This window comes from Salmo trutta, chromosome 13, assembly GCF_901001165.1.
Source record: "Salmo trutta chromosome 13, fSalTru1.1, whole genome shotgun sequence".
NCBI classification, from domain to species: domain Eukaryota; kingdom Metazoa; phylum Chordata; class Actinopteri; order Salmoniformes; family Salmonidae; genus Salmo; species Salmo trutta.
In genome coordinates this window covers 14,457,812-14,485,257 of record NC_042969.1, presented here as the reverse complement: position 1 = coordinate 14,485,257, position 27,446 = coordinate 14,457,812, and the positions used below count along the sequence as shown (strand labels likewise).

Genomic DNA, 27,446 nt, shown 5'->3' with positions numbered 1-27,446 from the left:
TACTCCTCAAATCTAATAACAATCGCTCCCTTTCTTTTACATATTTATGGCACTGAAATACATGTTCCACTGTCTCCATCACCTCCTGACAATGATCACACCTCCCAGTCAGATGTTTCCCCACCACTTTCAATGTACTATTTAGCCTTATGTGTCCCAGTCTCAGCCTTGTCTACAATTTCCTTCCTTCTTTCTTGGCCTGAGAACCTCCCTGCCGTCACCTTTTCCTGGATCTTATACAGGTGTCTTCCCTTACTCTCCCTGTTCCACAAACATGCGTCAAATGGTAGTCACGCCAGATACTGACTGGTTTTCTGATCCACACCCCTACTTTTTTTTAAAGGCACAGTATCAGTGACAAACAGATGCATATCTATATTGCCAGTCATGTGAAATCCATAGATATTTTTTTTTTATAATAATACAATTTTTAAAAATACAAAAAATCCATAGATTTAGGGCCTAATGAATTTATTTCAATTGACTGGTTTCCTTTTATGAAATGTAAAAATCGTTGTAATTGTTGCGTATTGCGTTTATATTTTTGTTCAGTATAGTTTCAGCATAGTTTGTTTTTCTAACAGGTTTATTTATTTTATTTCAGTTTATTGAATCGTTTTTTTAATTATATAGTTTTAGTTTCACTTTTAGTTTACTGTAATGACTGACTCAAGTATGCTTGGTTTCATCAGAGTTCATTGAAATGCAGTAGCACAGCTGTAGACATCCTCAGACAGAAGCCCTGTTTTTCTGACGCTCAAATGATGTAGTTAATAGCATATATTTAGTACATTGATGAGGTGTGTGAAAAACGTCCATGCCTCTACCCCTACACATGTTCATTCTAATTTGACAGACCTGACAATGCTTTCTCTGCAGTTGTAGGCTACCTGCGTTTGAGTGCCTCCCTCCGAATAGGCATACCCCTCCCCCTTGCTACTTTAGGAACTTGCACCCATTCATTCTGATTCATTAACATTCCTGCCACAGATTTCCACAAAAGAACCGGAGTGGACGACAGAACAACAGGCACAGAAAAGAGGTAACGAAATATAGTGGACTGGACTAGAACAAGTTGATGAACAGAACATCACCGGCTGTTACGGTGTTGCAATAGGGATGCACACATTCTATGATCTAAAGGTATGGTGCATCTCATGCCTCCAGCTTTTACTAGCCTACTACATTTTAATGTGTTGTCAAATTAACTCAAATTGACTAATAGATCTACCTATTTCAACTAAATGTTGAATAAAACACATTCAGTCTGTATCAGTATTGAACTGAGATAGTTATCTGTTGTTTTTAAACTTTGGTCAAATGAGGAGAACATGTGAAATGTGCTGTGTAGACTGTGGTTGTGATGCAGTAGGTCACATTCTAACTACCACATTAAAAAAAACTTCTGAATCACATTGCTCATTGCAGGGTTCACCATAGAAATAGCTAAATAGTCGGCGAAGTGATTTCTGTCACTTTTGTATGGCATTTTATTACAATTTTTATGTCATCATGAGTGGGTTTAATTAAGTATTTTAAAAGCATTCCAAAAGTTAAAATCCAGGACAGTCAAGGCACATTTCATTTGATTTCATGTGCTCATATTTAAAAGGGCAACAATCAGGTTTAGATCCAACATCATGGCTTGAAGAAGTCATTACTTAATATGATGAGAACTCTCAAAACATGACATCTATTGTCATGACCAGGATCTTATGGATCATGACCAGGATATTATGGATCATGACCAGGATCTTATGGATCATGACCAGGATATTATGGATCATGACCAGGATATTATGGATCATGACCAGGATATTATGGATCATGACCAGGATCTTATGGATCATGACCAGGATCTTATGGATCATGACCAGGATATTATGGATCATGACCAGGATATTATGGATCATGACCAGGATATTATGGATCATGACCAGGATCTTATGGATCATGACCAGGATCTTATGGATCATGACCAGGATATTATGGATCATGACCAGGATCTTATGGATCATGACAACATTATAAATATTGAAGTGAAAAAGGACAACCATGATTAAATTGCAACAGTCTTCGTAGACAGGTAGTTGATAAAACATGTTGGAATCTTGGCTCAAATAAAATTTTCCCCTTATCTGTTCTGATCAGTAAGCCTCCCTTATTTCCGTGTCGGCTAGTTTACCATGCTTACCTCTGCATGAAACAAAGAATGGTTACTATGTAACTGCCAAGTCCCAGTGCTTGATGTGTGGCAAGGTGTACGTCATGCTTTCTCACACTGGTAACACTGCTGACAACATAACTTAATATTAAATGAGATGTTTCTAACAAATATGGATATTGTTTTAGGACCACACACGTTTCGGAATGTTCTTGATGCTGTTGCCATCTTCCTGTTCATTGTCGGATGTTTTGTATTCTGTTTTTATCCATTCTTATTGTAATGGGGTAATTTAACATCACTAAAGTTCGCATTTAGTTTAGACTGATCAACACAATGTTTAGCATATTCAGATTTTCTCTAATAAACATAAACATAAGGTGTTTAATTTGTGACACTCAAGGGCTGTGTTTAAAACAGGCAGACGAATTCTGATCTTTTTTCCACTAATTGGTCTTTTGATCAATCACATCTGATCTTTTTCAGAGCTGATCTGATTGTTCAAAATACCAATTAGTGAAAAAAGATCCGAATTGGACGGCCGGTGTAAACACAGCTAAGGTGTGAGTTGATGGTCACTCGACTTGAAGCTGAATGTTATGGATTATTCTCATATTTGTTGATAGTGATTGATGCCAGACTGGATGTACACGGACACACTGATTATTCATTGTTGTGTTGTATTGATGACATTCTGTGAACACTGATTCTGTAGCAGCTGACAAAGTCTCTTTTTCAAGCAAGCCCTGGGCAAGAGGTGGTGGATTTAAGGGAGTTCCCCCCCCCACCATCCTGAAATTCAATCCCGTACATACATTTTTAGTCTCTTCAGTTGTAGCCTAGTCATCTTACATGACACAATGGCAAGGCATCTGGTTTCATGCGGTAAAATCTATTCAGATTTCTCTGAGTTTCACTTATTGCCGACTTGCTCAGACATGCTCCTGTGTGATCATAAGGTTCACATGAGTCTGACCGGAGGGCTTTCCGCAGCACAGAATACCTTCACACTGCATGTGCCCCTCTCTATAAAGGCTAACTTGATGGCTTAACAGCTCATGCTTTAAAAAAAACGTTTGATCAATAGATGGTCTAATGTCAATTTGCTTTTACAATGTTGTAGAACGATTTAGAAATTCACTGCCGCAGGTAGAAGAGCTACAAGTCTGTAACTTGAAATGTGTATTTCACCATTTTGTTGTTCTTTGGGAACTGGGGACCCTGCCCTAGTTTCTTATCAACACCCCAGTAAAGAGAATAACAGCATGGATCTGCCTCAACCTGTTCGACCATCTTTTAATTGTAACGGTTGTCATCGGGAATAGAGGACCAAAACGCAGCAGGAATGTGGATGCTCATCTTGTATTTACAAACCAGTCTTGTCACGCTCACACAGGCAAAACAAGAAACAATCTCCCACAACACCAAACCAAACAATTACCCATATATAGGACTCTCAATCAGAGGCAACGAGAAAGCACCTGCCTCCAATTGAGAGTCCAACCCCCCCCCATCAACCTAAACATAGAAATACAACAAACCAGAAAGAACATAGAAATACAAAACATAGACCAAAACCCGGAAATAATAAATCAAACACCCTACTACATAAATCACCACCCCAAACCACATAAACAAAATACCCTCTGCCACGTCCTGACCAAACTACAATAACAAATAACCCTTATACTGGTTAGGACGTGACATTAATCATCTTTATAAAGTAACATTTTAATATTGTGAAGCTTTATGTCTTAGTTTGGTAAGACCAGGATGCCAGTCCCCCATACTAAACCCCCGGTTGAAGTCTCCCCACTGCAACCCCCTAGTGACAATAACCCCCCCCCCCCCCCCCCCCTCCTTCCTCTCCGTCCCGGCTCCCACCCTGTGTATGGATGTGCCTGTCACTGTCAGCTCTCCCATATTGTAATGAGACGGATAGTCTTACGGCGTGACTTCACTCTGAAGCCTCTTACAGAACACCACAGGGTCGGCCATTGTCAGCTCTGTCAGCAGCCAGCCAGGCCGGCCCCCAACATAGAAGCTCTATTCGGGAATGTATTGAACAGGGATGGCTCTAATACTCACATATATTCCCTCTTTATCCCTCACTATCCCGTCCTTACTCTTTTCATCTCTCTCTCCTCCTACACTGTGTAGGTTAAGAGTGGTGAGTCAGCCCTCAGCAGAGCGGAGCCCCTCTCCTCACGTACAGAGCTGCCAGACAAGGTGTTCTCCAGGAGTGTTGCCCCTCCCCCCCACATGCCCCACCGCTCTATCCAGACCCTCTAGGACAGACAGGATCCACACTCCTCTGGACAGGACCTCATTTTTGTTTACTGTGAATGAAGAGATAAGGTGATGTCAGAGGACAGCTGTTGCCGAATATGCTGCAGGGGGGTGTATAGCTGCTACTGGAGGCACCCCAGTGAGAGGAAAGTGAGTACTGTATGCCTAGAATTGTATTGTGTGTAGAATATACTGTAACTATAGGACATTCATTAAGACAGTTACGATTTTTGGCACTAACTTCTCACTATCCTCACCTTTCGTTTATGTACATTTGACACTCACATTTGAGTCAATTAGGAGACACTCTTATCCAGAGCGACCTATAATCAGTGTGTTACTATGTACTGTAACGGTTGTCGTCTGGAATGGAGGACCAAAACGCAGCAGGAATGTGGATGCTCATCTTGTATTTATTTTAAAATTAAGAGAACACCAAAATAACAAGAATGAAAAACGCACGAACAACAAAACAGTCTTGTCATGCTCACACAGGCAAAACGCGAAACAATCTCCCACAACACTACACCAAACAATTACCCATATATAGGACTCTCAATCAGAGGCAACGAGAAAGCACCTGCCTCCAATTGAGAGTCCAACACCCCATTAACCTACACATGGAAATACACCAACCCAGAAAGTACATAGAAGTACAAAACATATAACATAAACCAAAACCCGGAAATAATAAATCAAACGCCCTACTAAATAAACCACCACCCCGAACCACATAAAATAAATACCCTCTGCCACGTCCTGACCAAACTACAATAACAAATAACCCTTATACTGGTCAGGACGTGACAGTAGCTCAAATGTTGTTTTAGTGGCTTCTCTCGGGTCAGAGCTACAGTTGGTCTACAAAGAAATGTTCACACGGCTTTGATATGTGTTGCAATAAAAATCGTCATCGTCACCCAGCAGCAGCAGTCATTGAGACATTGCTAAGGGAAGTCAGCTTTGAATTTGCTTGTGCCTTCTCTAAAGTTCAGTTTCTTGTACCTGCATTAACGTGATTATAATGGATTAACATTCCATTGGACAGCATTCAGTGGAAGCGTGAGGATTTTCCCCCTTTATAAACTCAACGTGGTTGTATAATAGGAAGCCTTCATTCCTAGGCCAGTGAGATGTGGCTGGATGTTATTGGAGAGGCATCCATTCATTCAGACCTGTTGTGTAAATAAGAGCAGGATAATTGGGAGGGAGATTGCGATGTAGAGCATGTGCTTGTGTGCCAGGACTACTTTCTGAACTGAACTCACAGGCTCCCACAGGCTGGGTAAAAGCTTATCTGGGATAGATCAAGTGCGAAAAAAGTACCCAAATGTCATACTGGAGTAAAAGTAACGATACCTTAATAGAAAATGAGTTGAGTAAAAGTTGAAGTCACCCGGTAAAATACTACTTGAGTAAAAGTAAATGTAATTGCTAAAATATACTTAAGTATCAAAAGTAAAAATCATTTCACATTCCTTATATTAAGCAAACCAGACAGCACCATTTCCTTTTTCTTTTGTACAGATATCTTGGGGCACACGCCAACACTCAGATATACTTTACACCACTGGACAGAAGTAAAAAGGGGACAAACCGTTGGTGTGTGTGTGTGTGTGTGTGTGTGTGTGTGTGTGTGTGTATGTGGGGGGGGGTTCTGTTTGGACACAATTAAGGGTTGGTGGATACTGGTGTTTTTGATTCCCTTTATGGATGAATGGAATAGCAGGCGAAACCAAACATGAAGAGGCATTGGAGAGACTCCAACAGCCCTGAGGGAGCTAACCGCTGAGCCCTTCAGACTCACCACACGCGCACACACACACACACACACACACACACACACGCACACGCACACGCACACGCGCACACACACGCCACACGCACACAAACACACACACGCGCACACAAACACACACGCACACGCGCACACACGCACACACGCACACAAACACACATGCACACACAACAAACACACACTTGTTGACCAGCAGTACAATAACACTCAGAATATGTATTTGTAAACCATAGCTAGGGGTTATATATACACAATTATTTTCATTGTTTTTAAATGTACCCCTGAGATCAATCAAATTCACTGGATGCAAGTCCTGCATACAGTTTCTGACTGTTGAAACAACCTGTTTGCATACTTTTTATTTCATCCTGGAAGTTAAATGTCTACCTGACAAAGAAGTTTAGTAATGAGATCTTCCAATGTCAGTAGAAATAAGAAGAGGTTTAGGGCTCCAGGAGTAATTGTTGACTCTCCTTGCTGTAGTGCTCCTGCTGCGGGTTGTCAGTCCTTACCGCTGTGTCCCTCCTCACTCTGTTCTGGATGTACGTCTGTCTGATGGCTTTCAATGACCGCGAGGATGTCAACTGGTGAGCTTGGTCATACACTCTGTGTGCATGTGTGCACATACAGCTGCAGACACAAACGCAAACACACACACACACAAAAACACGCGCACATTGACAGCAATGGACTCAAACCCTGTGATCTGCCCTCTATTCTCCCCTACCAGGAAGGCCTTTTCCATTCTGAAACTGTGGGTGAACTGGTTCATGGTGCTAATCATCATCTCTGCTGTGCTGACCATCTACTGCACCCTATTACTGGTGAGAGACACAATTCACACACCTGTCAATGTATTTACAGTATGTCGTTCACATCAGCTGAGATGTAATGACTGTTCAATTGCAGGTCTTTGCGCTGTTCCAACTTGCCTTGAAAGAGCCTTTGGACTTACACTGTCTGCACAAGGTATTCGGGACATTCTTTATTTCCTAGAATGTTTCCCTTTACATGTTATTTAAGAAGTGCACAGCTATAGTGGCATAACATGAATGGCAATAGCATGGCTGATTAACGATAGTAAGTCACTTCAGGTGTAGCTTGAGTATTGACATGTGTTGACTGCGTTATATTGGGTTGTGGTTTGCTCTGCCCAGTTCTTCCTGTTTTTAGGTGTGGTCTTCATCGCCCTGGGCATCGCTGGAATAAGTCAACAGTGGAAAGAAGAGTGGCACACTGTTCTTCTGTCACTGCAGGTATGGTAAGGGCAATGTACAGCACCATGGAACTGTGTGTTAGGTGTGTGTGTGAGAATGCTCGAGCTAGAGTGAGGTGTGGAGTAAGTCTGTGTGTTTTGGGTCAGCGCTTTGGCAGCAGTATGAAGCTCCATGCTCTGTGTAATACACTGTATGTAACATTGATCTGAAGCTCCATGCTCTGTGTAATACACTGTATGTAACATTGATATGAAGCTCCATGCTCTGTGTAATACACTGTATGTAACATTGATATGAAGCTCCATGCTCTGTGTAATACACTGTATGTAACATTGATCTGAAGCTCCATGCTCTGTGTAATACACTGTATGTAACATTGATCTGAAGCTCCATGCTCTGTGTAATACACTGTATGTAACATTGATATGAAGCTCCATGCTCTGTGTAATACACTGTATGTAACATTGATCTGAAGCTCCATGCTCTGTGTAATACACTGTATGTAACATTGATCTGAAGCTCCATGCTCTGTTTAATACACTGTATGTAACATTGATATGAAGCTCCATGCTCTGTGTAATACACTGTATGTAACATTGATCTGAAGCTCCATGCTCTGTGTAATACACTGTATGTAACATTGATATGAAGCTCCATGCTCTGTGTAATACACTGTATGTAACATTGATCTGAAGCTCCATGCTCTGTGTAATACACTGTATGTAACATTGATATGAAGCTCCATGCTCTGTGTAATACACTGTATGTAACATTGATATGAAGCTCCATGCTCTGTGTAATACACTGTATGTAACATTGATCTGAAGCTCCATGCTCTGTGTAATACACTGTATGTAACATTGATATGAAGCTCCATGCTCTGTGTAATACACTGTATGTAACATTGATATGAAGCTCCATGCTCTGTGTAATACACTGTATGTAACATTGATATGAAGCTCCATGCTCTGTGTAATACACTGTATGTAACATTGATCTGAAGCTCCATGCTCTGTGTAATACACTGTATGTAACATTGATATGAAGCTCCATGCTCTGTGTAATACACTGTATGTAACATTGATCTGAAGCTCCATGCTCTGTGTAATACACTGTATGTAACATTGATATGAAGCTCCATGCTCTGTGTAATACACTGTATGTAACATTGATATGAAGCTCCATGCTCTGTGTAATACACTGTATGTAACATTGATCTGAAGCTCCATGCTCTGTGTAATACACTGTATGTAACATTGATCTGAAGCTCCATGCTCTGTGTAATACACTGTATGTAACATTGATCTGAAGCTCCATGCTCTGTGTAATACACTGTATGTAACATTGATATGAAGCTCCATGCTCTGTGTAATACACTGTATGTAACATTGATATGAAGCTCCATGCTCTGTGTAATACACTGTATGTAACATTGATATGAAGCTCCATGCTCTGTGTAATACACTGTATGTAACATTGATATGAAGCTCCATGCTCTGTGTAATACACTGTATGTAACATTGATCTGAAGCTCCATGCTCTGTGTAATACACTGTATGTAACATTGATCTGAAGCTCCATGCTCTGTGTAATACACTGTATGTAACATTGATCTGAAGCTCCATGCTCTGTGTAATACACTGTATGTAACATTGATCTGAAGCTCCATGCTCTGTGTAATACACTGTATGTAACATTGATATGAAGCTCCATGCTCTGTGTAATACACTGTATGTAACATTGATCTCCCTCAGGCCACGGCTCCATTCCTACAGATGGGAGGGGTTGGAGCCCTGACGCTGGTCAGCAGGCTGGTGTTCCAGGGCTTTCATAGGTCCCGCGGAGTAGGTCAGTGCTGAACTTGTCCAATGGAAATACACAAATGCTCACCGTGACGTCAATAATATGAGATGTACAGTACACACCTATAGATATGATTTCAATATTGATAGAATGTAATTGAGTTCTTTGAACCCTGGAACGATAATACATCCACCAGCTGAATGAACGATTTCAAATCAGTTGACTATCTTCTTTCCTTGCCTTTTTGTATTTACAACAATAGTTAAAGTACGACTGATTCGTTTGTTAACCTGTGTCTGTCAGCCTCTAAGATCCTCATCATGGTAGCGTTTGCTGGCGCGTCAGTGGCAATGTTCCTCAGCCCCCTCCTCATCCAATCCCCTTGTCTGGTGGACGTGAAACGGTTGCCCCCTAAACCTGCCCTCTTTGGTCATCGCGGAGCACCAATGGTGAGGAAGTGCCCACTTTATTGATCATACTGTACATTGGCTCTATGGTCTCAATATTAAAGTGCTAAGCTGGGAAATGCTAAGCACCTAAAGGTGATTGGCTACCGTAGTCATACAGTGGATACGACTTGATTACAGAGCTATAAGACCATCATCCAAAAATGGCTTATGTGTTACACTTTTATTGTTGACATAAATTCCATAATCATCCCTCATCCCTTATGATTCAGTGTATATATATGAACCAGAAGGCTGAAGCTTGAATTGCTGTCCAGTCATGTGATGGCACCACACGGCATGTTGCTCTGCCCCCATTATGTTGCTCCAGTCCTCTCCACTATCGCCACCGTAGGCCCACTCAGCTCAGCTGTGACATATGCAGCATGGCTCAGTGTTCACACAGTGTCAGGGTAGTCACCGGAGTGTTTCTCACCCATCTGTCCTCTCTCTCTGTGTTTTCAGCTGGCCCCAGAGAACACCATGATGTCGTTCAGGAGGAGTGTGGGGTGCAACGTGACCGCCTTTGAGACGGACGTGCAGCTCAGGTACCCGGGGGACTAGGGCGGCTTCCTGTATACATAGACGTGGCAGAGACGGATCAAAAGTGCACTGCTGTTTCAAATTGTTTTCAGTTTAATAATAAGGATGTATGGGATTTATATAGCGCTTTTCAAAGACCCAAAGAGGCAGTTTATTGACGTTTCTTTTTCCTCCAGTAAGGACAGAGTTCCTTACCTGATGCACGACCACAACAGCCATTTCCTGAGGAGGACTACAGATGTTCTACAGAAGTTCCCTGGGAAAGACTTGAACCACAGCACAAACCTCACCTGGGAGGAGCTACAGGAATTAAACGCTGGTGATTGGTTCCTGAAGGTAAGGGTGATTCACCAGCCTCCCTTTTATGTTGTAGTGGGGTGGCAGGTAGCCTTGAGGTTAAAGCATTGGGCCAGTAACCGAGAGGTCGCTGGTTTGAATACCGGAGCCTACAGGATGAGAAATATGCCGATGTGCCCTTGAGCAAGGCAGTTACACTGATTGCTCCAAGGGTGCTGTACAATGGTGACCCTGGCTGTGACCCGAATCCCTGCAGATGTCTCAGGGGTGAGTTGGGATATTAAAGAAACACATTTCTATTACACAGTATAAGCACCCCCCAAATTATTATTAGTTGGAAATCATTTCAGTTTAGTTGAACTGTACCAACTCATTGACTAGGGGCGTCAGGTAGCCTAGTGGTTAGAGCGTTGGGTGAGTAACCAAAAGGTTGCTCGATCAAATCCCCGAGCTGACAAGGTAAAAATCTGTTGTTCTGCCCCTGGACAAGGCAGTTAACCCACTGTTCCTAGGCCGTCATTGTAAATAACAATTTGTTCTTCACTGACTTGCCTAGTTAAATAAAGGTTAAATAAAAAAATAATTGACATAATAACATATGGATATCTCCCTTTCAGACAGATCCTTTCCGTTCAGTGTCCCAGCTCTCAGAACAGGAGAAGAAGACAGCTGGGAACCAGAGTGTTCCCTCCCTTCTGCAGCTGCTTGACCTGGCCAAGACTCATAACACCTCTGTCATCTTTGACTTGAAGAATGACGACAACAATGACACTAATGACACTGTGAACACCATCCTCAACTCTAGCATCCCCCACGACAAGGTTAGGGGAATGTCCATCTGTGTCACCACTTCACCAGTTCTGTGTAGTTATACTCTTATTACAGTTGTTTGACAGTGTAGTTTGTTTCTCTCTTTAGATCCTCTGGCTTCCCCCCAGACATAGGGAGTATGTGAAGAAGGTCGCACCAGGGTTCAAACAGGTTTACAACAATGTGCTTGAGATGAACCGTGATGGAGCAGATCATCTGAATGTCAAGTACAGTGCGCTGAGCGCCACAGAGATCAGGTGAGTAGCCTACCTCAAAGCGCCCACGCTTTTCTCAGAGCTGTGGCCAAATAAACCTTCATTCTAAAACCACATTCTACCTGTCTGTGCTGACAGCTGCAGGTGTACTGGTTTCATAATTACAAGTGTTTATGTTGGCGTGCTGAGACAAGGAAATGGCACTATCTTAGACTGAGACACACACAATGCCTCAGGGGGAATGAGATTCAAATCATGTTTTTGCACAGGTGGATTTTTAATGGCTGAGAGCCCAGTGGGGAAAGTTCCTCATGGGACGATGGGTTGACTTAGTGAAATGAATGGGAAAGTGTTGTCTGAACAAGCATGATGTTTCCTTGAATAGTATGACATCTTACAGTATGATTAACCACTCCTGTCTGTGGTCTTTAACAGGTGTCCTGTTTGCTGAAGTAACTCTAAGCTGAACTCTTACTACTGATTCTGTGTTGCTGATCTGAGCCAGCTCTTTCACCTAATCTTTTAATTCGCTACTGAATTTGTGTTTTTGTGTGAGACAGGGAGCTTCGGAACAGGAACGTGTCGGTGAACCTGTGGGTGGTGAATGAACCATGGCTCTTCTCTTTAATGTGGTGCTCGGGGGCCAGCTCTGTGACCACCAACGCCTGCTCCGTCCTACAGGACAAGAACCAGCCTGACTGGACAATGGTGAGGGACTCACATCAAACCCCATCTTCTTCCCTCTCCCATAGTCACTCCCTCTTCAAAGGTCAAACAGATCACCCCACCCGGACATTGTAATTCTCACAAAGTCAATGTTGCTTTTAAACATTAGTTAACATATACAGTTGAAGTCGGACGTTTACATACACTTAGGTTGGTCGGTAGTTTACATACACTACTTTGTGCATCACACAAGTAATTTTTCCAACAATTGTTTACACACAGATTAATTCACTTATAATTCACTGTATCACAATTCCAGTGGGTCAGAAGTTCACATACACTAAGTTGACTGTGCCTTTAAACAGCTTGGAAAATTCCAGAAAATGATGTCATGGCTTTAGAAGCTTCTGATAGGCTAGTTGACATTATTTGAGTCAATTGGAGGTGTACCTGTGGATGTATTTCAAGGCCTACCTTCAAACTCAGTACCTCTTTGCTTGACATCATGGGAAAATCAAAAGAAATCAGCCAAGACCTCAGGAAAAAAATTGTAGACCTCCACAAGTCTGGTTCATCCTTCGGAGCAATTTCCAAACGCTTGAAGGTACCATGTTCATCTGTACAAACAATACTACGCAAGTATAAACACCATTGGACCACGTAGCCGTCATACCGCTCAGGAAGGAGACGCGTTCTGTCTCCTAGAGATGAACGTACTTTGGTGAAAAAAGTGAAAATCAATCCCAGAACAACAGCAAAGGACCTTGTGAAGATGCTGGATGAAACAGGTACAAAAGTATCTATATCCATAGTAAAACGTGTCCTATATTGACATAACCAGAAAGGCCACTCAGCAAGGAAGAAGCCACTGCTCCAAAACCGCCATAAAAAGGCAGACTACAGTTTGCAACTGCACATGGGGACAAAGATTGTACTTTTTGGACAAATGTCCTCTGGTCTGATGAAACAAACATAGAACTGTTTAGTCATAATGGCCATCGTTATGTTTGGAGGAAAAAGGGGGAGGCTTGCAAGCCGAAGAACACCCTCCCAACCATGAAGCACGAGGGTGGCAGCATCATGTTGTGGGGGTGCTTTGCTGCAGGAGGGACTGGTGCACTTCACAAAATAGATGGCATCATGAGGGAGGAAGATTATGTGGATATATTGAAGCAACATCTCAAGACATCAGTCAGGAAGTTACAGCTTGGTCGCAAATGGGTCTTTCCAAATGGACAATGACCCCAAGCATACTTCCAAAGTTGTGTCAAAATGGCTTAAGGACATCAAAGTCAAGATATTGGAGTGGCCATCACAAAGCCCTGACCTCAATCCTATAGAACATTTGTGGGCAGAACTGAAAAAGTGTGTGCGAGCAAGGTGGCCTACAAACCTGACTCAGTTACACCAGCTCTGTCAGGAGGAATGGGCCAAAATTCACCCAACTTATTGTGGGAAGCTTGTGGAAGGCTACCCGAAACGTTTGACCCAAGTTAAACTATTTAAAGTCAATGCTACCAAATACTAATTGAGTGTATGTAAACTTCTGACCCACTGGGAATGTGATGAAAGAAATAGAAGCTGAAATGTATATGTAAACTTCCGACTTCAACTGTATCATGATATCCATGTGTAGCATTGAACTTGACATTTTCTTACATGTTTTTCATCTTGTGCGCCATCTATGGGTCATATAAATGTATCTACTCGGTTTGCTGGTACGTATTATATGTGTCTGTGTGTTTCAGGGACCTGATACATACAGATGCATATGGATCACAGTGGACCTGGGGTCATTACTCATAATGTTCGCACTCTTCATCTTAAAGAGGTGAGTAGCACACTAGTATTGTTTGTAAAAGACAACGGAAACAGTCTGGAATTTTAGGACTTGATTTGTTCCCTTGAGTTTTCTGCTTTGAAAAAGGTGCTGTCTCAGTCATGCTAAAGATGGGTTTTGTTTGTAGACATTGATGATCAATATAATCAATAGGAAAAAATTCAAATTGATTTCCCTTTTTAGCAATGTTTACAGTAATTCTGTACAGTACTAACTACTAAGATAATTGCTATCTACAATGCCTTCAGAAAGTATTCATACCCCTTTATTTATTCCACATTTTGTTGTGTTACAGCCTGAATTTGATTAAATATATTTTTATCACCCATCTACACACAATACCCCATAATGACAAAACATGTTTTTTTGAAATGTTTGCACATTTATAGAAACTGAAATACAGAAATATCTCATTTACATAAGTATTCACACCCCTAAGTCAATACTTTGTAGAAGCACCTTTGGCATCGATTACAGCTGTGAGTCTTTCTGGGTCTCTAAGAGATTTCCACACCTGGATTGGACAACATTTGCCCAATATTCCTTTCGAAATTCTGTCAAATTGGTTGTTGATCATTGCTAGATAGAATGTTCAGGTCTTGCCAGTAGATTTAAGTCAAAACTTTAACTCGGCCACTCAGGAAAATTCACTTTGTTCTTGGTAAGCAACTCCAGTGTAGTACTGTCCTTGTGTTTTAGGTTATTGTTATGGTGAATTAATCTCCCAGTGTTTGGTGTAAAGCAGGTTTTCTTGTAGGATGTTGCCTGTACTTAGCTCCATTCAGTTTTTTTTATCCTGAAACTCCTCAGTACTTAAAGATTACAAGCATACCATAACATGATGCAGCCACCACTATGCTTGAAAATATGAAGAGTGGTTATCAGTAATATGTTGTATTGGATTTGCCCCAAACGTAACACTTTGTACTCAGGACAAAAAGTGAATTGCTTTGCCACATTTTTGCAGTATTACTTTAGTGCCTTGTTGCAAACAGGATGCATGTTTTGGAATATTTTTATTATGTACAGGCTTCCTTCTTTTCACTCTGTCAATTAGGTTAGTATTGTGGAGTAAATACAATGTTGTTGATCCATCCTCAGTTTTCTCCTATCACTGTTTTAAAGTCACCATTGGCCTCATGGCGAAATCCCTGAGTGGTTTCCTTCCTCTCAGGCAACTGAGTTAGGTGTAATTATTAACTTCACCATGCTCAAAGGGATATTCAATGTCTGCTTTTAAAAAAAAAATCCTGTCTATCAATAGGTGCCCTTCTTTGTGAGGCATTGGAAAACCTCCCTGGTCTTTGTGGTTGAATCTTTGTTTGTAATTCACTGCTTGACTGAGGGACCTTACAGATAATTGTATGTGTGGGGTACAGAGATGAGGTAGTCATTCAAAAATAATTTTAAACACTATTATTGAACACAGATTGAGCGCATGCAACTTATTATGAAACTAGTTAAGTACATGTTGAATACTTATTGGCTCAAGACAGTTCAGCTTGAAATTATTAATTTGTGAAAACAAACAAAAAAATCCGCTTTGACATTATGGGATATTGTGTGTAGGCCAGTGATAAAAAAATCTAAATGTAATCAATTTTAAATTCAGGCTGTAACACAGTCACACAACAAAATGTGGAAAAATGTAAGGGGTGTGAATACTTTCTGAAGGCCCTGTATGTATCTTGAATGATGAATCTTTACAATAGCTATTGCTAACGTTGATATGGACTGATAAATAAGGATTATACCATGCCCTCTTACCATAATACATTTCATTCTTGTGTTGATGGTGTAAATCATTTAATTTGTAGTGTTTCGGTTGCATTAATGACATGCAAAGAAAATAACTGCTGTATTTGTGCTTATGAATGTATAAACTAGGACACAAGGGCATCATAAAGAGACATTCTATAATGAGGAAGTGGAATAATGGTTTGTGTCTGATTATCTCTAGAAGGAAAGAGCACACATGTTCTGCTTTGGAATCAAGAGAGCTATCCTCCTTCTTACCACCTGAATAGTTCAGCCTGGATCCAGAAATCCATCCCACCCCACCCTGTCTGAATGGCTCAGCCTTGAATCAGGAAGTAATTAGGCTAATTGAAAAGACAGTATCTAAAAAAATGTGTGGATCACATGCGTAAAGTACATTTTACATTCATTATGAGAATTTATGAACAAAGGTGTAAATACCACATCCATGTGTTGCCACAAGGATGGCCATTCAAGAAGTCCTTTTCTTGTCGTTTTATTTCAATATATTTTAGATGCTTTTTGTAACCATTTGTAAATAGTGTTTTCCTATAGAAAACATTTATTGGTTCACTGTATATATTAAGTTTAGTCTTTATTTGGAAACTACTGGTGTTGGGTTCACTGATAAATGTCAGCACTATTTCCACTGGGGCTTACATTCTGAATGAGAGATTTACCAAATGATCACAAATCATCTTATATTTTTTTATAAAATCGCATCTGGATTTGACACCTGTGTGTGAACGCCGCAGAGAACGTGTGTGTACGTGCCCGTGCGTGAGTGAGTAGTTGTGTGCGTGAGAGACAGAGCGTGTGTTTCAGAAAAAAAACATGTAATGATTTATTTGTCCGTGTGAATAAAAAAAATTTGGAATGTGTTGGATTCAATTGCTGCAGATGCTGCTCCTTGGCAATATGAACGTCTCTTCTACAACCATTAGATGGCAGGAGTAACCACGTTTTTGTGCGATGGTCAAGTGTCAAACTATTGAATATTTTTGGTTGGCTATTTGAAAAAGTGGGAACTTAAGTAATTGTTCCTAGGTGATACTGATGATAGTAATCGGGTTGGTGGTGGTGGATATGAAGACGAGGATTATGATGATAATAATCATTAATAATAGTAATTCAGTTAATTTGTAAAGCACTTTTCTCACACCAAGGGGCAACAACCATTTTTTTGTTGTTGAAATATTAATACAAATTATTAAAACAATCCAGAACATAGAACACAGGCAACAAACAAAGCTATATACAGGTGTCATCCGATCTGGAGGACATGAGAACAGAATTAGCAGAGATGATTGATGATGATGGAAATGATTTTAGTCTAGAAAAATGATCCCACAAAAACCTGGATGTATTTTTGAATGACAAGGAATTTGTCGGTGCTGGGTTGTCTATAGACCCACATCCCCATGGGAGGGCTACAGACTCATTCCTATACAGTGATCACATGTTTAGGCGAGGGGCCGAGGGCGCTACAGTGACGCATAAACACTTTCACTATTTCAACAGAAATCCCGGGAACTTCACATGAAAGAAATCCTTCTCTTGCCGAGTGCCCTGCTGCTGCTACGGTTAAAGTAACAGTTCAGTGTAGAGCGAATTTGGGAGTGTCTGTTTTGGTGGTTGCGTTTATAACTGCGGGATTACAGTTGCTTTGGTGAAGAGTAACGGTACATCATTCTACGCCGAATTTCAACTTGTTTCTTCTGGTTTGTAAATTAGTTTTCGGCTTGCCTCGAATAGTAGTTCTCAAAATATTTTCTACACCATGGTCCACAAGTATGGTAAGTGCCTACATAATGTTTCTCAGGAGTTTAGAGGAAAAGTTTTAAACTAAAAGTTTATTCGAGACAGTTTTTAGAACGTTTAGGCGTATTTGCTGTCATAGTTGTTAAAGTAATGACAAGTCGAAAATAGCAACTACAATGTAGGTTGTCCGTGGTTTTGGCACTGTGTTGCCAACTATGAAGCCTGAACCGAATGAACTAGTGCATTTTTGGAAGAAACTTGAAATCTTCTAAGCGAAAACAGGAAGTATGTTTCCATGAATTCATATATAGGCTACTGCCATGGAGCACTTTCACACTGCTAAGGGAAGTAATTCTGTTTATTCATAATAAACTTTGTGGTTGTAGTAAGTGAGGGTGGATCATCTCAAGGCTGTTAATTAGGCTACCTACACATCCCACCTGGCTTCAGCAAACAGCTGTGCACCCTCATGCAATGTATACAGCAGGGGTACTCAAATACTATACTGAACAAAATTCAAAACGCCACGTGTAAAGTTTTGGTCCTATGTTTTATGAGCTGAAATAAAAGATCCCATAAATGTTCCATATGCCCAAAAAGCTTATTTATTTTAAATTTTGTGCACAAATTTGTTTAGATCTCTGTTAGTGAGCATTTCTCCTTTGGCAAAAAAATCCATCCACCTGACAGATGTGGCATATCAAGAATCTGATTAAACAGCATGATCATTACAAAGATGCACCTTGTGCTGGGGGCAATAAAAGGCCACTCTAAAATGTGCAGTTTTGTCACACAACACAATGACACAGATGTCTTAAGTTTTGAGGGAGAGTGCAATTGGCATGCTGACTGCAGGTATGTCCGCCAGAGCTGTTGTCAGAGAATTGAATGTTCATTTCTCTACCATAAACCACCTCCTATGTCATTTTGGAGTATTTGGCAGTACGTTCAACCGGCCTCATAACCACAGACCACGTGTAACCACGCCAGGACCTCCACATCGGGCTTCTTCACCTGCGGGATCGTCTGAGACCAGCCACCCGGACACCTGATGAAACTGAGGAGTATTTATGTCTGTAATGAAGCCCTTTTGTGGGCAAAAACTAATTCTGATTGGCTGGGCTTGGCTCCCCAGTGTGCACTTGCTCAGTCATGTGAAATCCATAGATTAGGGCCTAATTAATTTATTTCAATTGACTGATTTCCTTATATAAACTGTAACTGTAACTCAGTAAAATCGTGGAAGTTGTTGCATGTAGCGTTTATATTTTTGTTCAGTATATTTGAGAAGGTCCGGTCACACAAATTTCTTAAGTAGCTAAGGTCCGGATGGATAACGTCATTTATTGGCGTAGTAACAAATCCCCAGCTCGCAACCCATGTGACCCCAAACTGTTCACATCCCTCTTGTTGGCCGAGAGAAAGTTTTGCAATTTTAAAGCTAATTTCTTGCAATTCTACACATTTTCCATGTCCTATGTTTCTTCATATGATACCAGGAGTCAAATCCCGACCAAATTCCCCAAATATCAATATATATTGACCCGCCTATAGAGTATAGCTGCTATACAGTATAGAGTATGGCTGCTATACAGTATAGGGTATTGCTGCTCTACAGTATAGAGTATGGCTGCTATACAGTATAGAGTATGGCTGCTATACAGTATAGGGTATGGCTGCTATACAGTATAGAGTATGGCTGCTATACAGTATAGAGTATGGCTGCTATACAGTATAGAGTATGGCTGCTATACAGTATAGAGTATGGCTGCTATACAGTATAGAGTATGGCTGCTATACAGTATAGAGTATGGCTGCTATACAGAATAGGGTATGGCTGCTATACAGTATAGAGTATGGCTGCTATACAGTATAGAGTATGGCTGCTATACAGTATAGAGTATGGCTGCTATACAGTATAGAGTATGGCTGCTATACAGTATAGAGTATGGCTGCTATACAGTATAGGGTATGGCTGCTATACAGTATAGGGTATGGCTGCTATACAGTATAGGGCATGGCTGCTATACAGTATAGAGTATGGCTGCTATACAGTATAGAGTATGGCTGCTATACAGTATAGAGTATGGCTGCTATACAGTATAGAGTATGGCTGCTATACAGTATAGAGTATGGCTGCTCTACAGTATAGGGTATGGCTGCTATACAGTATAGGGTATGGCTGCTATACAGTATAGAGTATGGCTGCTATACAGTATTGAGTATGGCTGCTATACAGTATAGAGTATGGCTGCTATACAGTATAGAGTATGGCTGCTATACAGTATAGGGTATGGCTGCTATACAGTATAGGGTATGGCTGCTATACAGTATAGAGTATGGCTGCTATACAGTATAGAGTATGGCTGCTATACAGTATAGAGTATGGCTGCTATACAGTATAGGGTATGGCTGCTATACAGTATAGGGTATGGCTGCTATACAGTATTGAGTATGGCTGCTATACAGTATAGAGTATGGCTGCTATACAGTATAGAGTATGGCTGCTATACAGTATAGGGTATGGCTGCTATACAGTATTGAGTATGGCTGCTATACAGTATAGAGTATGGCTGCTATACAGTATAGAGTATGGCTGCTATACAGTATAGGGTATGGCTGCTATACAGTATAGAGTATGGCTGCTATACAGTATAGGGTATGGCTGCTATACAGTATAGGGTATGGCTGCTATACAGTATAGAGTATGGCTGCTATACAGTATAGAGTATGGCTGCTATACAGTATAGACTATGGCTGCTATACAGTATAGAGTATGGCTGCTATACAGTATAGAGTATGGCTGCTATACAGTATAGAGTATGGCTGCTATACAGTATAGAGTATGGCTGCTATACAGTATAGAGTATGGCTGCTCTACAGTATAGGGTATGGCTGCTATACAGTATAGAGTATGGCTGCTATACAGTATATGGTATGGCTGCTATACAGTATAGGGTATGGCTGCTATACAGTATAGAGTATGGCTGCTATACAGTATAGAGTATGGCTGCTATACAGTATAGAGTATGGCTGCTATACAGTATAGAGTATGGCTGCTATACAGTATAGGGTATGGCTGCTATACAGTATAGGGTATGGCTGCTATACAGTATAGGGTATGGCTGCTATACAGTATAGGGTATGGCTGCTATACAGTATAGGGTATTACTATATTCTAGTTCTGATAGTACTCCCCTTTCCTGCACATAGCAGCACCGAAAGTCAGACAAATTCTTGAGCAATGAACAAAACCAACTCGATCCTAAATTGTATAGTAGCCAATCACAAGTGTGCCGCTAAACCCTAATTTTAGGAATTTCCTACTGTTTCATGTACACTTAGACTTGTGTTATGCTAATGGTGGAATAATATCGCCAAATGTTTGAAGGACCATAATGATAATGTGCACTGCACTGCACATCTGATCAGTTTCTTAACTTTGTATCACTCCGACTGGCTCTGTGAGGGTGTTAACATGAAGCATCCATGTTGTCAGACACAGAGAGGGCAGTGGGTCTGCTGAGACAGTACCAGGACAGTCTGACCAGGCCAGAGGAACAGGCCCTGAAGACCAGCGTGGGGAAGGTCTCCGCCATCTTCGGCAGCCAACTGTTTCACGCCCTACTTGGTAAGACAAGGAAAATACACACATGCTTTCACTATTGTTATTTTAGGAATAAAAAAGTCTCAGTCCAGCCCCACAACAATACAAGCACATTCATTTTCAAATCAGCTAGTGCAGTGTTTTCCTAACCCTGGTCCTCCAGTACCCACAACAGAACACCTTTTTCATCACAGCCCTGGACAAACACACCTCATTCAACTCATTGAGGGCTTGACGATTAGTTGACAGGTTGAATCAGGTGTGTTTGTCCAGGGTTACAATAAAAAATGTCCACTGTTGGGGTTACTCGAGGACCAGAGTTGGGAAACACTCAACTAGTGCGTTTGGTTTCAACAAGACGAGCGACGACTCACTAGTTGTTTTTGTGTGGTGGGTTGTTCTTGACCAGAGCTAAAAGACGTAGATGCCAGAGTCAGGTTATGTTCATTTCTGTGGGAAGAGCCTAAACGTTTTTCAGTCAAGTCCCATGAAAGAGGCCTTTCAGTTCAACTCACAAAAGGTTTTTGCTGTATACCCCCCCCCTCTCTCTAATGTACTCGGATGGTAATGAAATCCTATTAAACATGCCCGTGACACTATCTATGGGCTGATCACAAGCCGGCCCTCTCAGAGAGCTCAACGTTTTACCCGAGGCTCACATTTCTTTACCTTGTGAAAGAGTTACACATATTTTCTCAACTTGCACATCAATCAGTGTTTGCACTGTGCCATTGTATCCTGACTTGGTCAGGATCATCTCCTAGAAAGACTTCCTAGATATGGTTCATTCTCAACAGCTGAAACACTGCTTTATGAGCTGTAATAACAGGGTGTTACCAGTACAGAATAGATTTTTGCATTACCATGAATGTGCATGACCTCACCACCTCGACAGTATCATTGCTTAACTGGAACCATCAACTAAACTGACTCTCGAGTGTATTGCAACGATACCAGCAGTTACGGCACCAAATCAGCTCCTGTGAAACGATATTTCACTTTAGTCTTTTTACCCTGCGAAGGAGACAAATTAGTTCCATTTAACCAATGGCTGAGTGGCCCCTCTAATTATCATGGCCACGCCCGAATGATGCTACCCTGTGGGTCTGCTGCTACGGCTGCTCAACCCAGAAATCTGGAGCCTCCGTGGGGGATGGGGGTCCATGGAGCAGGGGGGAGGACTGGAGAAGAGGGTAGACTGAGGAGGCTGTCCACCATGACCAGCGGTCTCTCCAGACGTGGAGGCCTGCCTGCCTGTCCGAACTCGCTGAACAGATACATTGATGATAATGTGCTATTAGCGACACTGTTGCAGCGGTCTATCTAGAAAACGATGGGTTAATCCCAACACAGAAAAGACCAGATATATTGCTCTATCTGTCAGCCTGTTCGTGTGGTCAGTATCTCCAGCATTCAAAGGATGGCTTTGTAAACCACATATAACTATCCCAACAGTTTATGTGTGATTTATTAAAGAGGTTGCCTCCATGTCCAAAGAGCAGGCTGGGGTACAGCGAGGGGGTTTAGGATTCCAAGCATTCCACTCCAAAGAGTCTGGATCCCGGGGCAGGAATGTGCAGCCATAGTCTGGGGCTGGAGGTACTTTAGAGTAGAATACTGTAGAAAAAACAGCTCATGGCTGCCTTTGCCCGTGCCATCCTCACCCTCTGTTTCTCCTGGTTTGAGTTCAGCCTGAGGATACAGCCGAGAGAGTCTGTGGGTGAGAGAGAGAGAGTCTTAGACGCAGGGGCAGAGCGGGGTCAAATGAGGCCCGGGTTTTCTACTCAACATGTGGTTTTAATCATCCGCCCAGGCACCGGGGAGGTGCTGAACGTTTACACAGCTAACGGGAATACGGGGTTATTCAAACATTACTCACTGCATTAGCCTCCCAGATGCTCTCTGTTGTTTTCCTTCAGGGCCGAGGTTTGTTTGCTACTGTCACTACTGTACATTTGTACAGTACCTATTTAAATAGAGGTAGATGGACTTAGGCTACTTGTTGGAGTGGTGAAGGTATTTCTGCACTGGCTGTATATTTGTTGTTGCCAATGTATCGCTAGCGGTATGCTCTGTCACAGTGGGAAAATGTGTAAATGAACAGTATTGGCACTGTGTCAAAAAAGGTATTATGAAAGTGAATGATGACTGGTGTGAAGAAGTGTTCATCAGTTAAGCTGTGGGCAGCATTGTACAGTATTTGAGTATTTGATGTGTGAATGAATGGGAGTGCCCTTGCTTGTGATGCACTGTGGGAAGTTGGAGTACTGAGCGCTTGATTGGATGTTTTGCATGGTTGCACAATCACGAACAAAGGTCGCCTTAACTGCGGACTCATCTCTTTGTTCCCCGACATGCAAACATGCAGGAAGAGGTCGTGGTTAGAGGGGGGGGGGGGGGGGCACACACAAACACCCCCCCACACACACACACAACATTCCCACAACTTAGTCCATAAGTAGTTGAGCAGGATATTATTGTAGGGTAGGAGAGGAGGGAGGTTGGAATTGTACGCCCCTTTACTTCTGACCCAATTTTGTTAGATTCTAATGAGCAGAGTGTCTGTCTGTTGCTCATTGTCATCCCATGGAAAGCACTCCGGGCCACATTATTTTCAGGCGGATTCACCCAGAGCTGGCTATGAGTGGTGAGATGTCTCCAGTACACTTGAATAGGTCTACCGGAAATACGTAGAGGCGGGTCTAACACACACACACACACACACACACACACACACACAAAGCCCACGGTGTCGTTTGTAGAACAGAGAGAAGTAACAGCTGGAGACATTCTAGACTGACTGAGGCTCACATTCTCACCAGGACATCCCAAAACGGGTCCACGGTACAGAGATCTGTGAGAGACGGCCTGTGAAAGAGATAACCAGGATAAAACAGGGTTTGTATTTTCTGTTCCGTGGCCAGGAATTGATGTGGTCTTTGAGGGTTGGAAAATGTTTTGGAAAGCTGGAGAAAGAGGAAGCTGCAGCCTCTGAGGTGTCATCTGACACTGCACCTCTTCATAGCTCTGAACACACTGTTCTCTGTTGATAATGCACCTTTTTAAAGGGTTTGCCGTGTGATAATGGTTTCATATAAGTGGTGGTTAGAGCCAAGTAATTTCACATAAATTTAACAATTTACTCAAGCGATATGCAGTAATATATTTATTTTATTATTTGGTTTTACTATCAGGGCAAGTTATGTTTTTGCATTGTTTGTACAATGTTTACAACAAAGCTAAATACTACATTGTAAAATCATAGGACTAAATAATACTGTGTGTGTGTGTGTGTGTGTGTGTGTGTGTGTGTGTGTGTGTGTGTGTGTGTGTGTGTGTGTGTGTGTGTGTTCGTGCCTCTCAAACCAGCTGGGCAGCAAAAATCTCTGCTTCTACTCCTACACAGTCAGACACTCTTGCACAGTGATGATTCACATGCCCCCTTCTTCCACTTTTGTTCCCACTGTTGGGACACACCGACCACACACACACACACACATTGGTACATACAGTGCCTTCACTCCTTTAGCTCTAGTTCACAGAAATCACATACATATTTGTACACAATACATATTTATACAGAAATACATATTTATACATTTCAAGTTATTGTTGATCTTCTTTCTACACATTGTTTCTGTCCATGTGTCCTGACATTGAAGCGAACAAAGTTGTAGCAGGAGCTCTTATGAGAACAGGGATCTCTTTATGTCAACAGTTCAGCAAGGGGGCCAGTGTGTGACATCAGCAACAATGTCTCCCCGCGTTCTCATCAAGTGGCTGCCAGTCAATAGGTGACCACAGGACACAGCAGCTTAATGACCCGAGAGGTGATGAAGGGAGAGGAGAGGGAGGAGAGAGAGGTGGTAGCAGAGAGGGAGGGAGAAGGATGAGAGGGGAAGGGAGGAGAAGGAGGAGAGGAGGAGAGAGAGGAGGAAGGGGGGAGGAGAGGGAGAGGGGAAGGGAGGAGAGGGAGGAGAGGAGGAGAGATAGGAGGAAGGGGGAGGAGAGGGAGAGGGGAAGGGAGGAGAGGAAGGAGAGGAGGAGAGATAGGAGGAAGGGGGGAGGAGAGGGAGAGGGGAAGGGAGGAGAGGGAGGAGAGGAGGAGAGATAGGAGGAAGGGGGGAGGAGAGGGAGAGGGGAAGGGAGGAGAGGAAGGAGAGGAGGAGAGATAGGAGGAAGGGGGGAGGAGAGGGAGAGGGGAAGGGAGGAGAGGAAGGAGAGGGTGGAGAGGGAGGAGGGAGGAGAGGAAGGGGGGTGTTTAAGAAACTCAATTAAAGAAGGTGGATGAGTTGAGGAAATGAAGGCAATGGTCATGGTAGGAGAGTAAGCAGGATTTGGGAGGGTGAGAAGTTTTGGGCTGGCAGTGAGGGAGGCCTGCAGTACAGAGCTGGCCACCGTGGAACACAGCATGGCCTAGTGGTGATGGAGTGAGAGGAAGTGACACAGAGCAGGAGTTTTTCCTCAGGGGGTCTATGGACATCACAGACAGTCCAACATCTTCATGCCATACCGTGCAGATGGGGTATGTGTGGGGAAATCTCTACTTCTCCCATCTAATTTAGTCTAAACTCAATTCCGTAGGAGGCAGAGTGCTGATCTTTATTAGACCATACAAAGGATGACTTGTTGTTGAAGTTGGGGCAGTTTTGACATTGAGCAGACAGGATTTGAGTCATACAACAACATTTAGAAAAGTTTTAGACAAAAACATAAATGAGAAATAGTGAAGAGATTTCCCACCCATACAGAGAACCACACTGAAGGAAACAAGCAAAACATTTTTGTGGATGGTCATTCAAGTACTCACATCTGAGGGGACAATGGCCTTTATTTCTATAACTTGGTGTTTATTCAATTCCTTGCAGATATCCAAGAATGTTACGAGGTGACCCTGCAACTGAACACAACCCAGAACGCAGTGAAGGAGGCCAGTGCTGAGGATGCGGGGGAGGTGAGAAACTTCGAGAAAGTCCTGCTTCACTTTCTCAGTCAACTTGTACACAATATAAAAATCTGTAAACCAGATTAAAATAAATCCCTTTAAAAATGCTATACACATGTTGCATAATGCACAAAAGATTGTAGTGATCCTTGCTAATATGAGCCAACTCTATTGGTGCTATGCGTAGGGTGTTTACCTTTCACGCCAGCAACACAGATTCGCTCTCCTGTCGCTACACTGGTGTCAGAAGTGGAGAGAGAGAGAAAGTAGTAGTTGTCTGAGAGAGAGACAGACAGAGAGAGAGAGACAGACAGACAGAGAGAGGCAGAAAGAGAGAGAGAGAGACTGAGTGATACTATACATACATATATATATATATATATATATAGAGAGAGAGAGAGTGACAGTGATATGCAGAGAGAGAGAGAAAGTAGTGGTTGTCTGGGAGTGATAGAGGAAGACAGACATCACAGCATTAGTCAGTACAACAGTGGTAACACCATGTGCTCATCAGTGGGCTGCTGATGACGATGTCACATGATGACGATATCACACAGACCTTTCATTACAAGTGTTTGCAATTGCATCACATGGTCACCACCGGTAATATTTATAGACAAGCTCAGGAAGAATAAACACTGAGAAGTTTGTTAGAAAGTAATTCAATTCAAAGCAGGAGAGCATAAAACACAAGCTTTCTAGTAGGGTGTACACTACAGTAAATACAGGCCATTTACTCTAGACAACCGCCTGTGAATCAGGTCCCTATGTATCTACTCTAAAGTACTACCTTGTTGTGATTGATGTTGTAATGGTCCCTGAATGGGAGGTGACGCCTGATTTCATGTCACCTGAATGATTTAATATTGCCTCATAACTTTGTTCCAGCTAAGTCAAAATGTTAATGAAATTGATCCTTGGCTGATTTCTATGCCCCATTAAGGGAACACTTTTTGGCCTGGCTTTTGCACTGGGATTATGAAATACTACGGCCTCGTATTACACAATCTGTGTGTGTGTGTGTGTGTGTGTGTGTGTGTGTGTGTGTGTGTGTGCGTGTGCGTGTGTGTGTGTGCTCGTGCATCTGCTACAACCGCTTTTTCACCTGCTTTAAGTGAAGTGGTTTTTAATGTAATATTGATAGTCCATAATAAATCAATCCAGGACATCCGATAGAAATCTCGTTTACCTGGCATGTTCATTCTGCCAAAATTGGGTCTTATATCCCGTCATGATTTAACCAGCCCCCAAAACAATCAAGTAATGGCAATGTGTTTTTTAAATCCA

At 42.1% G+C, this 27,446-nt stretch overlaps 2 protein-coding genes across 5 annotated transcripts in view; both read left to right on the top strand.

Annotated features, from left to right (window-relative positions):
- Positions 1 to 888: 888 nt before the first annotated feature.
- LOC115205266 (glycerophosphoinositol inositolphosphodiesterase GDPD2) lies at positions 889 to 16,727 on the top strand. 3 transcript variants are annotated; one of them, XM_029771055.1, is made up of 15 exons: positions 889 to 1,143; positions 4,325 to 4,603; positions 6,735 to 6,838; positions 6,982 to 7,075; positions 7,161 to 7,220; positions 7,409 to 7,507; positions 9,223 to 9,316; positions 9,575 to 9,720; positions 10,183 to 10,265; positions 10,437 to 10,596; positions 11,175 to 11,378; positions 11,476 to 11,624; positions 12,143 to 12,290; positions 13,997 to 14,079; positions 16,052 to 16,727. In XM_029771055.1, exons 2-15 carry the CDS (start codon positions 4,526 to 4,528, stop codon positions 16,113 to 16,115), a joined length of 1,566 nt encoding a protein of 521 aa, XP_029626915.1. In that variant the 5' UTR covers positions 889 to 1,143; positions 4,325 to 4,525; the 3' UTR covers positions 16,116 to 16,727. The 3 variants fall into 3 exon arrangements, with proteins under 3 accessions (XP_029626915.1, XP_029626914.1, XP_029626913.1); XM_029771054.1 differs by having other exon boundaries at positions 891 to 1,042; positions 16,049 to 16,727; XM_029771053.1 differs by having other exon boundaries at positions 891 to 1,143; positions 16,049 to 16,727.
- A 101-nt stretch (positions 16,728 to 16,828) lies between these two features.
- Positions 16,829 to 27,446, top strand: part of LOC115205265 (disks large homolog 3) — a 126,688-nt gene continuing 116,070 nt past the window's right edge. Inside the window, exons 1-3 of one of the 2 annotated variants that reach the window (XM_029771044.1) lie at positions 16,829 to 17,642; positions 21,113 to 21,238; positions 26,083 to 26,168. In XM_029771044.1, the coding sequence (XP_029626904.1) occupies positions 17,627 to 17,642; positions 21,113 to 21,238; positions 26,083 to 26,168 (228 nt within the window). In that variant the 5' untranslated portion in view covers positions 16,829 to 17,626. Of the gene's footprint in view, positions 17,643 to 21,106; positions 21,239 to 26,082; positions 26,169 to 27,446 lie in introns of both variants that reach the window. The other variant, XM_029771043.1, reaches the window with a different exon arrangement.